Consider the following 19890-nt stretch of genomic DNA (forward strand, 5'->3'; position numbering starts at 1 on the left):
CATCCAGAATTGGACAAAGTACTCCTGCTGAAGACTTACTATTGCCAAGCAGATAAAAACAATTGCCTCCCATGATACTCTTCTCAATACAAAATGATATTAGCCTTTTCTGCAGAGGTGGTCACAATTGCCCTGCTATGATTTCATATATGAGGGAATATGCTTCCTGTTCCTTCAGCTTGAAGTTGTTATGCTAAGAATGCTTTCTGGCTCTCTCTCTCCCCCCCCCCCCCCCCCCACACACATAAAATTCTTTTTGTGGAAGGGTGATAATAAAACTACCCTTTTCTTGAGTTTTTTCTGAGTTGCAGTTCATGGAGCTGTCATGAACCTTGGTACTATTTATTACTCAATACACAACTAGAGAGGAAGCATAGGAACAATTCTGAAGAGGTCTAGGATCTTCCTGAGAGAATATCAGAAAAGATGCCAGATAAGTTGTCAAATACCCAACCGCTTGTTAAAACATTGAGAACCTAGAAATGAAAAATATATCAAGATCTAGATATCACCATTATTGTTAATATTTTATGAAGAATGCGGTTTGGCACTCTTTAAAGATGAATTTAAAAAAGTTTTTAGGGAGATTTTTCAATATTACCCTGCAACACTGACAAGCACAGTCTGGTTTACCAAGTTATATTGCTTAACAGAACCTTTGAAAAAAGTGTCTCCAGCTGTTTCTTCTCTGGCATGAGTGGGATACATAGAGACCCAGACAAATCATCCATACTGTCTCATGTTGACCCATAAAAATAGTGTTGACATGCCTGAAAACAACAGAAGAAGTAGGTGCCTTCTACCTGTAGGACCTTTAGGCTGTGAACAGTTGATAGAGCTCCCCTTTTGTAACTGCGGAGATAATCAGATAGAGCACCTTTTATTTGGCTCTGACTCGAGAGAGAAGAGTATAATAAATGAAGGGATATAGCCAAAAGAGCAGCCCTATATTGGGAATGATCCAGCATACAAAGAAGGGGTGTACTTTTCACATCTGCCCCAAAATTTGCCTTTAAAATAATTTGTAGTAAAAGGGACAGTAAGTTGCTCACCTTGTGCAGTAACAATGGTTTGAGAGGTGTGTCCCTATAGCTGCTCCACTGTAGGTGTATATGTGCCTCTGCACCTCCAAGCAGAGATTTTTGGTAGCAGTGTCAGTTGAGCCCACTCATCTGTTCAGGGGATTCCCTTTTGGCATTCATGCTAAAATTCGACACTCTCCGCAGGGGAATTAACAAAGACTCCAACTATCTTACCCATTACAAAGATAGCTTCCCCAATTATCACCTCTAATACTATTAACTCACAGACATTTCCCCTTCCCCACCTCTAATATCATTAACTCACTGGCATTCACCTTCCTCCCCCCCCCCCCCCCATCCACCTTCTGTTCTGTAATGTGATTTGTCCTTTTCATGTGTGTTCATTTTTTTTAAATTGTATCCTTTGGTATATATGGTTGTGACTATTTTCTTCCACTATTTGATCTGAGGAAGTGGGTCTGGCCCACGAAAGCTCATCATCTAATAAACCATCTTGTTAGTCTTTAAAGTGCTACATAGTCCTGTATTTTGTGTCTAACTGGCGTCCTGAAAGGACATTTTCACTGCAATGTGAGAGTTCTGACCTTTTGAGGTCTAAAATACAGTGTAAAAATCAGGAGTACGAAAGAGCAGATTGAGTCTGTGTGTTTAGGTTAACTTGGAATCATTTCCATTTTGTAGCTATTTCAAGTCGTCAACATTGGCTTGCAGCAACATACCTTTTCTCTCATCAGAGCATTCTGCCCCTAATCTTTCGAACTAAGAAGGAGCCACACTAGCAGGTGAAGGACTTGTAAGCTGGGGTAAAGGAGCAGGCTATTGTTTTGAGAGTTCAGGTGAAGAATCAGCCAAGGAGGAACAGGAAGGCATATTGTCATGTGTGTAAGATAAGGGATTCAGACCTGTCTTGGTCAAAAGGAGCAATCAGAATAACTCTCACTTTGCCTTGCTGAATTTTCAACCAGGCATGGGACAAAAGACAAAAATGGGAAAAGACATATTAGGAAAAGGTCCCTGTGCCATGGGAGGATGAGGGCACCTCCCAATGAATGTTTTTGTAGGCCAGGCCAAGGGCACTAAGACAGACATTTTTTTTTCTGGTAAGTAGCAAAGAGATCTACAGTCAGGGCTCCTCAAAGGGTAAATACATGTCAAATCACCTCTGAGTTCAGTTCCCATTTGGAGTCATGACAAAAATTTCGATTGAGACTATCAGGCTGTCACATTCTATATCCTCATAGATAGATAGCTGGGATGAGCACATTATGAGGGATGCACCATTTCCAAAGTATGAGTGCTTCCTTGAAGAGGGCGAGTGATCTGGCACTCTCTTGGTGTTTAATAAAATACAGAGATCAAATTAAGTCCATCACGACTTTCATGTATGTTTTCTTGATGAAGAAATTGCGTACAGGCATTCCTGCCAGCACTTAGCTCCAAAAGAGTAACATGGAGGGTCACTTCTGTGGAAGGCTATTTGCCCTTAACTATGCGGCTGTATAGTTGAGCTCCCCAGCTTATTAGAGAGGCATCTGTAGCAGGGTGGTGAGTCTGTGTACTGTGTCAAGGATGGTGCTACCCAAGTTAATGCTCTGGTTCAATTAAGAGAACCTTGAAGAATAACCTGGTGGACAGTTGATTCTGATAATGGTCCTGGCCTAAAGGTAAACTGTAGGAAATCTACTTGTTCTAGAGCTGGAATAATGGATGTTAATGTGCCCATCTTGATCATCTGCCTCTTCCTGTACTTAATGCCCTTAAATAGCATGGGATTTCAACCTCCCTTTATTTTGAGGATCAGAAAATAATGGAAGTAAACTTTCTTGCTTCTAAGTTGAATCAGGACTGGTTCAGTTGTCATGACAAATTGTATATTTCCTGATAAAGTAAGTTCTCATGAGAAGAGTTCTTGAAAATGGAAGGAAAATGGGAAGGAGAGCTACAGTGGGGAAGGGAAACAAATTGAATGGCGTAACTCATAAATAATTCCCAGGATCCATCTGTCAGAGGTCATGTAATTGCTCTGAAATAGGGTCAGGCAACTTCTGAAGGGGTGTGATAGGTGTGAAGATGGCAGCTGATGTTTCAAGATAGAATTGTTCAGGATTTTGACTGCCCCATGAAAAGTGCTTAGAAGAAGTGGCTTGAGAGGTAGCGGACTGAGTTGCAGACTACTTTCACTTGTGAGCCCTGGTCCTCTTACGAGCTATGGTGTAACAGTGCTGAGATGGTGGGTATTGTGTGGCTAGGGGAGGGATATTTCTTTTTTTCTGCCCTACAAGGTAGATTACTAGGGATTGTAATGTGACCCAGGAATGGGGAGAAGAATATGTCTTCTCCACGAAAGAGTTTGGGCCCTTCAAACTGGAACTCTTCTTCAAGTCTTTGGGAAATCCAGAAATGTATATTCAAGAAGCTTTATCCTCTGTATCACTGTCTTGAAGACCGGGCTGGCCACTGTATAAACTACGTACAGTGCTGTCTCTAGCCCCAATCTGGTTATTAACTGAGCCTCTTAAAGGATTACTACTTTTGTGTCTCCAGTAAATGTTCCAGAAATTATCTGAATTTCCCATAATTACTTAAATTATATTTGGCCATAACAGTTTGGTAATTAGCAATTCTAAACAGTTATTTCAGCATCTTGCCAAACCTGACTGTATGAGGCTGGCAAGGTCTGCAGCAAAACCTCCCCAGCACGTAACCTGCCTAAGAATTGCAACCTTGTGAAAAATCAGAACTGTGTGTGGTAATTTTGAGAAGAGAGTGCAGCCAAACATCCCAGAGTAAGGATATTTTTGTATATATTTCAGAAAAGCAGACAAATTCATTCAAAACAATGTAACTTATAAATTCAAAACTTCATATGTAACTTCTGTCATTTCTTGCAGGAGTTTTCCTCAGTCTACTAATATTACCTTTTCTCTATTCAAATTCTGTGTCAGCCAGATAGCACCTATCATAATTACACACTGAGCAATAATACTCTTCAAGTCTAATGAAATCTCAGTGTTATCTACATTTTGAAATCACAGAAGCTCAATATCTACAATATCTTCCCCAATCGCCTCATACATTTAACTACAGTGCTGAGAGCCTAGAAACCATAATGTATCTTGTGTACAAACTCTCTGATCAGTAAAGATTCAATATCACTTTTGGGTCCTCTATGGAGGAAACAATGTTCTTTCAACAACAGCAGCTTCTACCTCTTCTGATGTTTTCAGGCTTGTCAACAATATTTTCATGAATAATATCAAAGACAACTAAGCATGGGTGACGAGTGAAGCTGCTACTTGGGAGAGGCAAGCTTCATAGCCTGTGGCCACATCCTTACTCCACTCCTGTTGTGCCCAGACCATGCCCTTTCCCTATTGCTCTCTCCCCAACTCATTGTTTCCCTCTTCACCCATTCCAGGCAAATCCCTGAACTCAAAAGTAGCAAATGACTTCTGGAATACAGCCATTCTTCTAAAATTTATTTCTAAAGAAAATGGACCATGTTTTCCACTGCATGTCAGATTTAATACCTTGGTTTCATTGAGAAGGTGGTAACTTAGATAAAAAGCACTAAATTTAGGAATAAAAAGGTCAAAGGTTTTTTGATATATCCTTAAGTTTGTCAGAGAGGTATTTGCAAAAACTTTGTAAGCAAGCCCAAATTAGTTGTCCTGCTGAATGCAACATTAAATATTATGGAATACATGATGCAGCCTTCTCTATTTTACATTTTCTTTATCAGTATTTCTAATCTGATTTTGTATTTTAAATATACTTTTAAGCTTTCATAAAGTAATCATTCCGCTTTACTACATATTTAAATTCAATGAAACAAAGAATTTATATTAATCAATCAGAGCAGGTTAGTATATTTATAACAAAGTTCGCTGCTTTTAGAAAAAGAAAACACTAATTTATTTTGTGTGATTTTTATAACAGGACAGGTTTATGAATTTCATTATTTGTTTATGTTAAAATACGTTTCCAAAGGTTTTAAGCATATCATATCTTAGTATTGTACTGATTTTGGTGGAGGGTTCTCTTAAAACTTGTTTATCAAATAGTCAGAAGTAAAAGAAACTCTTTTGTCCAGCTTTCTAGAAGAAAATGACTATCGTCTCTTTAAGGGCACTCTTCAATGGGTGTGCATAGGGATGGAAGAGTGTACTTGATTAACCCATAAGCAAAAGCTTATAGGTTAATGCTATACACTACATGAATTTCCCCCGACCCCCACCAGTAAATTTATTTTGCTCCTGACTTGGCTGGGTCCAGGACCTACCTCTGCTATGGCTCTGCATTTACACTGTATTAGGAGCTGGGTGGGCAGGCAGTCCTGCTCAGCTCTGGCTCATGCTGGGTCCAAGAACTCAGACCCTCCCCTGAACAGGGGCTGCTGCTATCCCATACAGAGGGCTCCTTGGGAGTGGGACTGGGGACCTGCCCCGGGAACAACAGAATAGTTGAATAACCAATAAGAATTTTCTACCCCTATTTCCTTAGTTCTCTTATCAATCTCAGGTCTCTCTTGCTCTCTCACCAGAACCATCTAGAAAACATTTTATTTTATTATCTTCCATTGGTATGGCAGAGAAAAGTATTTTCCCCTTTATATTATTATGGCATTGAGTTATTATGAATATGCACTGCTTTGAATGCTTTGCAATACACCAAAACTGTGTACTCCATTTACTGAGTCACAATCAATTACTGTTATAAAATGGTAAGAAGGCACTCAGACAAAAAGGGAAAAAAAACCCAAAAATGAATACATACACAAACCACACACATTCTAGAGATTGGTATAAAGAAATACTTTTAGGTTTTTTAAAATTATCTTACTGAACTGTTCTATTTTTCCTATCCAGTTAATATAGTTAGACCACATCCACAGTCGTTGTGAAATGATGGCACCACATTGTGTCTCATGACAATTAACACAACAACAGTTTTGTGTTATACTTTTGTAAATACAAATAAATCAATAACTCAGTGACGTGTTTGAACCATGTTTGTATAGAACAATAGAAATTGATCTTCTAATACAGTTTAATCTATAGCATTACAAGGTTTATGATCTTGATATCCTCCACAGTACTGGTTTACAATACTGTTAGTCAAATTTTGGTCATGCTCAGGTTTCTACTCAACAGAGGAGCAAAATAAAATTTTAATTAAAAATATCACCATATGTATAAAACTTCTGTGTTTTTTTCTGAATATAAAATGCTAGTTAGATCAAACTATATTTCCCTTTTATTACTGGGGGAAAAAAATCGTACATATGTGCATACAACCTGTTTAAGCTACAAGAGTACCTTTAGGTGTTCCATCACTTCCAGCTGGAGAGCACACTGACTGAGGTGACCGCAAAGAAAAGGATGCAGCATTCCTTATTGAAGAATCACCATCCTAAAACAGTGATAATGTATATTATAAACTTTGTTTCTAAAAAAAAAAAAGTCTAATCAGCAAAAAATACTGGGAAGGAGGTCACAAAACAACTGTCAAGACATTTAAGACTCTTTGGAGTTTAGACCCTTTTCATTATATTTTATGTGTATTTTAGAATGAAATCAGAGTCTAGCAAGGACTAAAAACAGCACATGCAAAAAATAAATATGAATTAGTGGAAATATGTTTTAGCTAAAAACAACACTTTATTTTGGATTGTCATGAAAAATTATACATATTGAGAAGCTCTCTGATATTAGCACTCATGCCGAAGAGCTAACAAACACAAGCCTGAGCTCCCGTTAATACCAACCCCGCCCCCCCCAAAAAGATGAGAACACTAAAAATGTGTTTTAGAACAAAATCACGTTAATTTAATTCTAGATCTTGAATCACTTGTCCAGACAGCTGAAGTATGAGTTGTAATGACTCAAGTTAAGGTAGAAAGTGAGCACTATCACTATAGGAACTAATTTTAAAAAACGATATGGTGTGCTGTATTAACATCCCACGCTCATTACTTTTTCCATTACTCATTTTGCACAGATTAGCCTGGTCCCACATTAAGACAAAATATCTGATAATATTCACAATTATAGGACGTATTACCAAAATGAAAGGAAATGTCCTAACTTTTAGGTGAGAACTTTCATACATTAATATGACATGAAAGACAGAATGCAATTTAACCGATTTCTCATTCATCTTTCTCCTCACTTCTGTTGCATTAAAGGAAAATTGTAGAGCCTTCTGGTGATCAAAATATATCTTTCTATTCATAAGATTAACTAACTACTGGGTGAAATTGCAATAGTGCAACAACATGCATTATTGTTGTCCCCCATCCCTTTCCTTAGCACACTTTAGAGAAAAAAGTCTTTTCAGAGCAGTTCCCGTGTTTAAAAAAAGAATAAATGGGGACAGAGAAAGCCATTTGGCTTTCTATACCAACTTAGGAATAGTCTCAAAGGGGTAGTTATGTTAACTCATTTTATTTATTTTATATAAATAAAAATATAAAGTATTGTGGGCAAACCCCTCTTCTCATCTGAAGAAGAGGGTTTTGCCTACAATTACATATATGAGTTATTTGTTAGTCTCTAAGGTGCTACAGGACAACAACTTGGGAACAATTATTGTTTTAACCACTGAAGTTAAATTAATGAAATCAAGGTTGAAATTAATGAAAAGAGCTCCAAATTAGTTAAGGAAACTGTCAAGTTAAACCAGATACAGGTAACACTAATATTCTAATATGGCTTTTTAATTCTTAAACCTGTGTTTTATTTCATTTTTTCTAACTTGCAAAGCATTCTATATCAGATATTTGTTTATACAAGTGATATCTGAAATTCAATCTCTACATTTGCATATGTAAAAGGAAAAGTTAAATAGTGCTGCACTAGTAAACACTTGCTTTCCCAACAATGCATGGGGAATGATATATTTCATCCTTGCAATCAGTACTACGAAGGAAACACACCTTTATAGATGTACAGCATTCAGACTCTAAACACACAACTTAAAAGTATGCATTTTTAACTTTTCCGTGGTACACTAAGACTGTGTACATTCTATTGGTCCAGGGCTTGCTAATTTTGTTTTAACATTAAAAATTACAGGACTAATTTGTGTCATACATGGCTTAATATCAGGGCACAATGATATCTGAAAAAAGTTTAGAAATGTCAGCTCAGTTGTTTTTGATTATGAATATATAATGGCTCATTTTGAAAGCTGTCAATTTTGTCTCTAACCAAATAAGGGACTTAAGTAAGTGCCTACTTTTCTAAAAATAGGTATGTCCTAAATGTGGGACAATTTTTTAAAATGAGTATACACTCAGTAGTTTTTAAAAAGGCATAACTTTATTATTTACTTTATTTTTAAGCAGACAAAACGTTAACAATAGGAAAAACACTGTAGCAAATATTCAGAGACCAGCAGGAAGATAATTTCGATCATTTAGACTTCCTCATATCTAATTTTTATGATTCAATAGTCCTCAGTTATGATTGTGTGCATGCCAAGGATCTACTACAAGGTGTTTCAGTATTATTAAAAATATATTGCCTATATTTTAAATGGGAAAAGAAAAGATTACTCACTCTGTGCAGTAATGGGGTTCTTTATAAGATGCATGTCCCTATGGGTATTCCAGTGTAGCCAAGGCAGTGCCTTCTGCAGCTGGAATCAAGAGAGCTGTAGCAGTCCCTGTTAGGCCACACATGCACTCCTCCCATCTTGCACTGTGTGACGCATGTACATAGTGTTGCACAGTCCAACTAGCCTCAGTTCCTTCGCTACTGCAGAGTTGCTATCAAAACTCTGGAAAAAGGGGAGGAGGGCAGATAGTCGAGAACCCATAGGCAGACACATTTTCAAGAACGTCAGTTACTGCACATGGTGAGTAAACTCTTCTTCTCTGAGTAGTATCTCCATTGGTGCTTCACTGTATATTGCTGCAGAATAGTGCCCCTATGAGGAAGACTGGACCTACAGTGTGGCATTCAATAAGGAAGAGAAGACAGTGCAACCTAGAATGGCATCAGATGTTGTGTCATAGGTAATTGCAGTGTTGGCTAAAAGTGCTTGCGAATGCTCAAGCGGCTGCTTTACATATGTCAGCATTCAGTAGCTTATTGAGAATGACAATAGAGGTGGACAGGTAGCCAGTGGAATATGCTCAAATTCCAGATGAGGGTATCTGGTTGTGGAGTCGATATCAAAGGTATATCCACTGAGAAATCTACTTGGAAAACAGTTGTTTAGAAATTACCATTCCCTTTGAGCATCCAGTCTTTGAGAGGAATAAGCATTGCAATTGTCCAAAGGTTTGATTCTATCCAGGTAAAAGGACAATTCTCATCTAACATTCTGGGCATGTAGTGTAGCTTCCTGCTGGTGGCTGTGTAGAAATAAGCAGATGGATGACCACCTCATGTTGTGTCTCATGATGGTGTCACTTGTATAGATATATGGACAGAGTTGGCAATGGTGTTTGTTTTCAAGAGTAAGTTCCTGGGTGAGTGGCTCTGTGGCTGCTAGTAAGTATTTGCCTCGGGTTGGGGGAGTGTGTGTACAGAAGGTATGCCACGAAGGTTCCCATTAATATGACTAGTTGAGCACATGAGAATGTTTTCATAGGGAGATGGATGTAGCAGCATGTTGCCATGTGCTCAAATACTGGTCTGGAGAGAATGCCAGATGAGATTGGGTTCCAAGGTCAGGTAGGATGTCCTATGTGAGTGTAAACATTTAAAAGACCCTTTAGGAATATATGATTGAGTGGGTAAATAATAAAATCATAGGACTAAAAGGAACCTCAAGAGGATGTTTAGTTCAGTCCTATCCTGAGTGGAGGATACTATGTATTATCAAAACTATTCCTGACATATATCCCTGATCTCCATACACAATTTATTCCAACATTTAGCCACCCTCACAGCTAAAAAGCTTTTACTAATGTCCAATCTAGACAACCTTTGCTGCAATTTCAATCCACTGATTCCTATCCTATCCTCAGAAGTTAGGAGCTTTTTTCCTTCCTCCTTGTAGCAATCTTTTATGTACTTAACAACTATTACGTCCCTCTTCTCTTCTCCAGGCTAAAAAACCCTTCACTTGTAGGCCATGTTTTCTAGACTTTTAATTATTTTTGTTGTTCTTTTCCGGACTTTCTATAATTTGTCCACATATTTCCTGAAAAGTGGCATCCAGAACTGGACACAATATTCCCGCTGAGACCTATTTAGCACAGAGAAGACAGGAAGAATTACTTCTCGTATCCTGCTTATGACACTCCTGCTAATATATCCCAAAATTATTATTGCTTTTTTGCAAAAGTGTTGACTTTCATTTAGCTTGTGATCCACTATGACACCCATATCCCTTTCTGCAGTACTTCCTGAGGAGTCGTTTCCCATTTTGCATGTGTGCAACTGACTGTTCCTCACTAAGTAGAGTACTTTGCCTCAGGTTGGGGGAGTGTGTGTACAGAAGGTCCTTATTAAATTAAATCCTATTTGCTTTAAACCATTTCTCTAGTTTGTCCAAATCATTTTGAATTATAATCTTATTCTCCAAAGCACTTGCAATTCATCCCATCTCATTAACATTTGCAAACTTAATAAGTGTACTCTCTATATCATTATCTAAATAACCAATGAAAACATTGAACAGAAGCATAAATTATCCATGTAGCACCCCACTTGACTGTGAACCACTGGTAATTACGCTCTGTGAATTGTTTTTAATCAGTTATGCATCCACCTTATAAAAGATCCATCTAGATAGTATTTCCCTAGTTTGTTTATGAGATGGTTATGTGAGACAGTATTCAAAAGGCATACTAAAGTCAAAATAAACCACATCTACCACTTTCTTCCATTCATAAGTCTTGTTTCCTGTCTAAGGTAGCATGTAGATTGGTTTGACATGATTTTTTTCTTGACAAATATATACTGATACTTGCAGTGGAGCATCATCTGCACCAGTGGGTGTTTGGCAAGTGAAAAAACTCTTGATGCTTAAGAGCATTCCCTTGAGCAGCCAGTAGATGGCATAGAGGGTTTACTCAATGCTGACTATTTACTTGGTGCAGAGGATTTCATTGGTGCTGAAGCATCTGGGGTTGACTAAGATAAGGCAGTCAGTGCTCTTTTAGTAGATCTTACACTGTGCTTCTTAGCCCCTAAGAGACAGCATGCCTGCCTGCAGTCCTCCTCTTTAGGCTTCTTGGACCTCTCTTTAGCTCCCAAACCAAAGGTGCCCCTGAAGAATGATGAGGCTTCTGACCTCAAGGGGACGGCTTTTTCTGAAGTGGTTCCAGGGAATGTAGCAGCCCATTTCTTCCCATCTGAGTGGGAAAGAAAATATTTTTTCTCAGATGATCTGTATGAGGGGCGTCAGATGATGATTGAGCTCGGGGTGAGAGTCACATAGGAGATGTACCTAGACTGGGGTTTGATGCTCAGTGCAAGAAACTTTCCACAATGAGAAGTGTCAATATAACATTATTATCCTTTGTGCCCAAGCATAGAAGATGATGTGGTAGGAGCACTTCTGTTGTAGTTGAAGGCTTCCTAAACAGGAGAGAGACCTCTTGAATCGTGGAAGATCCTGGTATATTCCAAGAGGGAGAGGATCTAGTCAGAGGGCAGGAAGTATTTCATAAAATGGCAAGGGAAGACAGTTTTAAGAGAGAAAAACAAACAAACAAACAAAATATACTAAGGCTATATCTGCATTTGCAGGAAAATGGACACTACATCAGTCAATCTTCCTGCATTTGATTTAGCAGATATAGTAAAGACTGGCTAAATCGACTACTGAGGATGCCCTTGTTAGCACCGGTACTCCTACTCCTCAAAAAGAGTAAGGGAAGTCAACAGGAGCATTTCTGCAGTTGACCTCCTGCTGAGGCAGAGACTAATTGCATTTTCACATGCTGCTTCTAAATTACGAAGATAATATTACTGCTTTCATATGAAGTTATGGATTTTCCATTAACTGTTCATTGCTTGCTTGGTGAACACTCAATTATTGATATTCTGAAAACAGTTCGCTTACTGCATGCTTGTTTTTAATACACAAGAATGATGCAGTTGATTCACCCTCCCTTGGTTTTACTGAGTTAACTGTGCTCAGAGTTTTAGGGATGCAGGTTTTATCACAATTGTGGTCCTCTGTGAGATAGTGACACACTTGTATAGAGTGTCTTATGTCTCCCTCCCCATCTTACTGGCTAATTTATACAGATAACTGCCTACTACTGATGCAAAGTAATGTAGCTAGTTGATAGAGGCTAGTCTTGATGCTGAATATCCCAAGTTTATGTCCCTTATAAACTGTAGTGGGCATTATTAACACCAACACAGCTTAAGAACTGATGTCAAAACAAAATGTGAAACTCTAATGTATTCCACTCAAAACAAATTCTTTGTGGTTCTTATACATTATGCTTATAAAGAACCACTTCAACAAGATGCATACCCAGAGTAGGGAAAATGTTGGCAAGATGAGGAGCTCATTAAGTGGAATATTTATCACCAATTTAGGAAAGAATCTGGGGTGAATTCACAGCATCACTCGTCTTTAAAATCTATAAACTAGCGTATCACATTAGAACATGAAATTCACCTTCCTTTATATGAACCGAAGTCAAGATGCCAAGAAAATAAATTTCCATGCAGGATTCTTGAGCACACAGGTATTGAGCAAAAATTTTAAAAAATCAAAAGATACTTTTATCAGGTCTGACAGGATCATATCACTATCTAACAGAGGTGACTTTTTAATAGGGCGTTTTAAATGTATTGTGAAACCAACAAAGTGCTGCAGACCTATGTCCATGTCACAGTATTTGAGCAACTGAAACAAGGCAAAATTAACTCTTAAAAATAAATATTGCAAAAATGATTTCAAGCACAACAGAAACTGAAAAATTAAATAGATTAGCTGTTTTAAAATGAAAACAGAATCCTAGAAAAGTATTTCATTTTTTTAGACCAGTCACATAATTCAAAAATTTTCAAACATTTCTTTTCATATAAAAAAAGTGTTGATGTGTGTAACATACATCACTACTTAGTCTGTGCACCATCTGTAGGTAGTCTTCATTTGAGCCATGTCTAGAATTATCAGCATGGTGATTAGCTGAATTGCCAGACAACTGACTTGAAACTTTATTTTCATGTATGTTCCTCATGCCACCTGAGACAATGGGACTGGATACTGACGCTGAAATAAGACAAAAACATAATTATACAAATAAAATACAATATTAAAATATTTTAAGTCCAGTTAATAATACATGTAAGAGAGAAATCAATGACAGGTTTAGCAATCAAATTAATTCACCAGTTCTGCTCAGCAACAAGTAGCTACAAGAATGCTGAACCAACCTTCACCAGGAATTTATTAAATTGGGCCAGTCTAACCAATTATGTTTACTCAATTAAAGATATTTGTATATTGTACAAGATTTTTTTAATAGCTTAGACTTGCATTTATTAACAGTGGAGAAGCTAGAGGTGTGAATAAAGGGTGAACACTCATGGATCAAACCAGAAAACTGCAAATAGCTAGACACATTTGTTAATGACAATGTTCCACTGCAAAGAAAGAAAGTTTAGAAAAATTCCTTGACTAAAGGTGAAAGATTCTATCATCACAAGACTAGATTAAAACATTCAAGATATGTCTCAAAAAGAAAACATGAGGCGGCACAACATGCAGGGGAAACAGTAGGCCTATATCAACAGAAATACACAAAATGCCTACTCCTGTAGGTAGCAAAATAATATTTTGTTCTTTATACTAATGATAAGACAGAAGCTAATGTTTTATTTAAGTGTTCTCTGTCTTAGGCCAAGTGCTTAAATGTTATGAAAGAATGCTGGGGCTCAAGCAATTTTTTTCCATTTATAACTAATGTAGCAAGCCCAAAGGTGCTGGGACTATGAACTGATAATCCTAGAGGTACAGGGACACAGCCAGACACAAAAAAAATCTTCTAGAGCTTTCCTTTTCATGATATCCGAGTACATTTCCACTTATTTGTTTTAAACCTATTAATTTCCTTTGGTGACCCCTAGTTCTCATCTTATGGGAACAAGTAAATAACTTTTTCTTATTTTCTTAACTTTTTCTGATTCACCTTATCCATGTGTGTCATGATTTTGTAAGCCTCTGTCATATCCCCCCTTACTCTCCTCTTTTCTAAGCTAGAAAGTACCACCCTTTTTAACCTCTCTTCATATGGGATCCATTCCAAACCCCTAATCATTTTTGTTGCCTTTTTCCGAACCTTTTCTAATACCAATATGCCTTTTTTTGAGATGAGGTGACCACATTTGCACAAAGAATTCAAGATGTGGTCATACCATGGCTTTATATAGAGGCAATAAGATGTTCTCTGATTCTCTATCCCTTTTTTAATGATTCTTAACACTGTTTCCTTTTTTGATTGCCTGCTGCATATTGAGTGGATGTTTTCAGACAACTATCCACAAAGACTCCAAGATCTCTCTCTTGAGTTGTTATAGCTAAATTAGTCCCTTTCATATTGTATGTATAAGTTGGGATTATTTTTTCCAACGTGCATTACTTGACATTTTCCAACATTAAATTTCATGGGACATTTTGATGTCCAATCGCTTAGTTTATGAGCATTTTGAAGTTCTTCTCAGTCTGCTTTGTTCTTAACTATCATGAGCAGTTTGGTATCATCTGCAAATTTTGCCACCTCACTCTTTACCCTTTCTCCAGATCATTTATAATTAGGTTGAACAGGATTGATCCCAGTACGGACCTTTGAGGGACACCACTAGTTACTTCTCTCCATTCTGAAAACTAACTATTTAACCCTACCCTTTGTTTCCTGTATTTTAACCAGTTATCAATCCATGAGAGGACCTTCTCTCTTAACCCTGTAGAACTGTCCGCATCTCCAGTCAGACAGCCTCTGTGCTGTTATGAATGAAAGGCTTAGGAAAGGAGAACAGTCAACTGGAGCAGAGGGAATTGCTTCCATAGCTGGGACACTCCTTGCAGATGATGTTATGGTATCCTCTTGCACTGAGGATACATCTCTGGGGGAGGGAACTCCAGTCATTAGGAAAAGGCAGGTGCTAGTAATGGGGGATTCAATCATTAGAAACATAAATAGCTGGGTTTCTGATGACCGGGGGAACCATATGGTAATTTGCCTGCCTGTTGCAAAGGTTGCGAATCTCTTGAGACATCTAGATAGACTTATGTAGTGCTGGAGAGGAGCCAGTGATCATGGTACATGTAGGTAACAAAGACATAGCGAAGGGTAGGAGAGAGGCTCAGGAGGCCAAATGTAGGCTGCTAGAACAGAGATTGAAATCCAGGACCTCTATATTAGGGTTATCTGAAATGCTTCCAATTCTATGTGCAGGGTCAGTTAGGCAGGCAGATCTTCAGATCTCAATATGTGACTGATATGATGGTGTAGAGAGGAGGGGTTTAGATTTAATAGGAACTGGGGAAACTTTTGGGATAGGGGAAGCCTATACAGGAAGGATGGGCTCCACCTAAACCAAAATGGAACCAGACTGCTGGCACTTAACATTAAAAAGGCTGTGGAGCAGTTTTTAAACAAAGGGCTGGGGGAAAGCCGACAGGTGCAGAAGCGCACATGGATCGGACAGACATCCCTTAGGGGAGGGTTTATGAATAGAGATTCTCTATGTTCTAGTAAAGAGGAAAGGAAATAAAGACTGAATAAATGGACTGTAAGGTGGATAGAAAGCTGGCTAGATTGTCGGGCCCAAAAGATAGTGATCAACAGCTTGATGTCTGGATGATGGTTGGTTTCAAGTAGAGTGCCCCAAGGACTGGATCTAGGGCTGGTTTGTTCAACAGCTTCATTAATGACCTGGAGGAGGGGATGGATTGCACCAAGCAAGTTTGCGGATGACACTAAGTTAGGGGGAGAGGTAGATACGTTGGAGGGTAAGGATAGGGTGCAGAGTGACCTAGACAAATTGGAGGATTGGGCAAAAAGAAATCTGATGAGGTTCAACAAGACAAGTGTGGAGTCCTGCACTTGGGATGGAAGAATCCCAAGCATTGTTACAAGCTGGGGACCAACCTGCTAAGTAGCAGTTCAGCAGAAAACGACCTGGAGATTACAGTGGATGAGAAGCGAGACAGGAGTCAACTGTGTGCCCTTGCAGCGAAGAAAGCTAATATTATATTAGGGTTCATTAGGAAGAGCGTTACCAGCAGCTCTAGAGAAGTTATTATTAGGGCTAACAAGCAACTAAAAAATTTAATTATGATTAATCACGTGTGCCTCCCCTGGCAGCGCTGCATGGAGCCTGGGATCAGTTGGAATCCCGAGCTGATCCTAGACTCCGTGCAGCGCTGTCCCTTGGAAGTGCTACAGCAGCGTTTCCAAGAGGCAGCACATTAGGAGCCTGGGATAAGCTGGGGACTCCAGCAGATCCCCGGCTCTGCTGTTGCAAAGCCCCTTTGAAACGCCAGAGCAGCACTTCAAAGGGGCTTTGCACCGTGGAGCCAGGGATCAGCTGGGCAGTCCAGCTGATCCCCCCACATCGCATTGCAAAGCCCCTTTGCAGTGCCACTCCAGCGCTTGGAAGGAGCTTTGCAATACCGGAGCCAGGGATCAGTTGGAATCTCCATCTTATCCCTGGCTCCTAATGCATTGCCCCCTTTAAAGTGCCAAAACAGCACTCCAAAGGCGCTTTGCAATAGCGGAGTCGGGGATCAGCTTGGGACTCCAGCTGATCCCCGGTTCCGCTTGCTCTGCCACTTTGAAGCACTGGAGCGGCACTTCAAAGGGGCAGCGCAGCATTAACGCCTGCAATTAACGCATTTAAAAAATTAATGCATTAATCCTGTCCTGCGTTAATCACAGGCGTTAACGCAAGTCAATTGACAACCCCAGTTATTATTCCCCTTTAATCGCCACTAGTGAAGCCATGTCTGGAGTATTGCGTCCAGTTCTGGGAACTCCACTATAGAAAGAATGTGGACATACTGGAGAGGATACAGTGGAGGGCAAACAATGATTAGGGGGCTGGAGCACGACATATGAGGAAATGCTGAGGGATTTGGGCTTATTTAGTTTCCAGAAGAGAAGTGTGAGGAGAGTTTCCTAGCAGCCTCCAACTTCCTGAAGGGAGGTTCCAAACAGGAAGGAGACAGGCTTCAGTAGCGAGGGATGGCAGAACAAGGAGCAATGGTCTCAAATTACAGTAGGGAAGGTCTAGGCTGGATATTAGGAAAAACTATTTCACTAGGAGGGTAGTAAAGTATTGCAATGGGTTACTTAGGGAGGTGGTGGCATCTCCATTCATAGGGGTTTTTAAGTCCCGGCTTGACAAAGCGCTGGTTGGATGGTTTAGTCGGTTGGACTAGATCATTTTTAAGTAAGTTGAATAGGACTGGTCCTAGGACAGACCCTTGAGGGATCCAACTGGTTACGTCTCTCCACTCGGAAAACTTACCTTTTATTCCTACCCTTTCTTTCCTGTCTTACAACCACTTATCAGTACATGAAAGAACCTTCCCTCTTATCCCATTACAACTTACTCGACTTAAGAGCCTTTGGCGAGGGACCTTGTCAAAGGCTTTCTGGAAATTTAAGTACACTATATCTACTGGATCCCCCTTGTCCACATGTTTGTTGACCCCCTTAGAGAACTCTAGTAGATTAGTAAGGCTTGATTTCCCATTAGAAACCATGTTGACTTTTCCCCAACAAATTATGTTCATCTGTGTGTCTGACAATTTTATTCTTTACTATAGTTTCGACTAATTTGCCCACAACTGACGTTAGATTTACCTGTCTGTAATTGCCAGGATCACATCTAGAGCCCCTTTTAAATATAGGCATCGTGTTAGCTATCTTCCAGTCATTAGGTACAGAAGCTGATTTAAAGGATAGGTTACAAACCACAGTTAATAGTTCCACAATTTCACATTTGAGTTCTTTCAGAACTCTTGGGTGAATGCCATCTGGTCCTGGTGACTTGTTACTGTTAAGTTTTATCAATTTGTTCCAAAATCTCTTCTAATGACACCTCAATCTGGGACAATTCCTCAGCTTTGTCACCTAAAAAGAATGGTTCAGGTTTGGGCATCTCCCTAACATCCTCAGCCATTAAGACCGAAGAAAATAATTCATTTAGTTTCTCCGCAATGACTTTATTGTCTTTGAGTACTCCTTTAGCATTTCAATTGTCCAAGGGCCCCACTGGTTGCTTAGCAAGATTGCAGCTTCTGATGTACTTAAACATTTTGCCATTACTTTAGATTTTTTGGCTAGCTGTTCTTCAAACTCCTTTTTGGCTCTCATTATATATTTACACTTAATTTAATGCTACTTTCTATTTTCTCATTAGGATTTGACTTCCACTTTTTAAAAAGATGTCCTATTATCTGTCACACCTTCTTTTAGTTGGTTAAGTCAAGCCCCAGTAGCACTTTTTTTGTTTTCTTACTGTGTTTTTTTAATTTGTGTATACATTTAAGTTGGGCTTCTAGTATGGTGTCTTTGAAAAGTTTCCAGGCAGCTTGCACAGATTTTACTTTTGTCACTATACCTTTTAATTTCTGTTTAACTAACCTCCTCCTTTTTGTCTAGTTCCCCTTTCTGAAATTATATGCCATAGTGTTGGGCTGCTGAGGTGTTTTTCCCTCCACAGGGATGTTAAATTTTATTACATTATGGTTGCTATTTCCCAGCTGTACAGTTATATTTACCTCTTGGACCAGATCCTGCTCTCCACTAAAGACTAAATCAAGAAACTAGCTGCTCCTAGAAGCAGTCATTTAAGGGATCAAGAAATGTTATCTCTGAATCCTTTCCTGAGGTGAGGTGTACCTCATCAATATGGGGATAGTTGGATTCCCTTCTACTGTTGAGTTTTTTTATTTTGATAGCCTCTCCAAGTCCCTCAGCATTTCGTCACTATCACAGTCCTCATCAGGTGGTCGATAATAAATCCCCACTACTATATTCTTATTATTGGAGCATGGAATTACTACCAATAGAGATTCTATGGAACATTGTTGTTCTTTTAAAATGTTAACTTCATTTTCTTTCACATATATTGCCAGCACGACCTGTTCTGTCCTACCAATATATTTTGTACCCTGATATGTATTTTGCACCCTGGTTTGACTGTGTCCCATTGATTGTCCTCATTCCACCAAGTTTCTGATGCTTATTAGATCAATACCATCCTTTAATATACGGCACTCTAGTTACCCATCTTATTATTTAGACTTCTAGCGTTTGTGAACAAGCACTTAAATTTGTCACTATTTATCTGTCTGCCATTTCATGATGTGTTAGACTTTTTCATTTGATTGTATCTCATCTGATCTGACCCATACTTCCATCTTCTCCTCTTTACTAGAGCATAGAGAATCTCTATTAATAAACCCTCTCCTAAGAGATGTTTCTATCCGATCCATGTGCTCCTCCACACCTGTTGGCTTTCCTCCAGCCCTTAGTTTAAAAACTGCTCTACAACCTTTTTAATGTTAAGCCAGCAGTCTGGTTCCATTTTGGTTTAGGTGGACCCCATCTTTCCCATACAGATTCCCGCATCCCAAAAGTTTTCCCAGTTCCTATAAAATCTAAACCCCTCCTCTCTACACCATCACTTCATCCACATGTTAAGACTGAAGCTCTGACTGCCTAACTGACCCTGCATGTGGAACTGGAAGCATTTCAGTGAATGCTACCATAGAGGTCCTGGATTTCAATCTCTTTTCTAGCAGCCTAAATTTGGCCTCAAGAACTTCTCTCATACCCTTCCCTGTGTCTTTGGTACCTACATGTACCACTACCACTGGCTCCTCTCCAGTACTACACACAAGTCTATCT

General features: G+C 39.0%; 1 protein-coding gene across 8 annotated transcripts in view; it reads right to left on the bottom strand.

The window, feature by feature from the left end:
* Positions 1–19890, bottom strand: part of NIPBL (NIPBL cohesin loading factor) — a 312487-nt gene that overhangs the window by 138806 nt on the left and 153791 nt on the right. For all 8 annotated transcript variants that reach the window (XM_075932528.1, XM_006139460.4, XM_006139462.4 and 5 more), the window contains 2 exons: positions 13078–13238; positions 6362–6455 (listed from right to left, as the gene is read on the bottom strand). In XM_075932528.1, the coding sequence (XP_075788643.1) occupies positions 6362–6455; positions 13078–13238 (255 nt within the window). The remainder of the gene's footprint in view (positions 1–6361; positions 6456–13077; positions 13239–19890) is intronic.

The sequence above is a fragment of the Pelodiscus sinensis genome, chromosome 6 (genome assembly GCF_049634645.1).
Source record: "Pelodiscus sinensis isolate JC-2024 chromosome 6, ASM4963464v1, whole genome shotgun sequence".
In the NCBI taxonomy this organism is placed as follows: Eukaryota; Metazoa; Chordata; order Testudines; family Trionychidae; genus Pelodiscus; species Pelodiscus sinensis.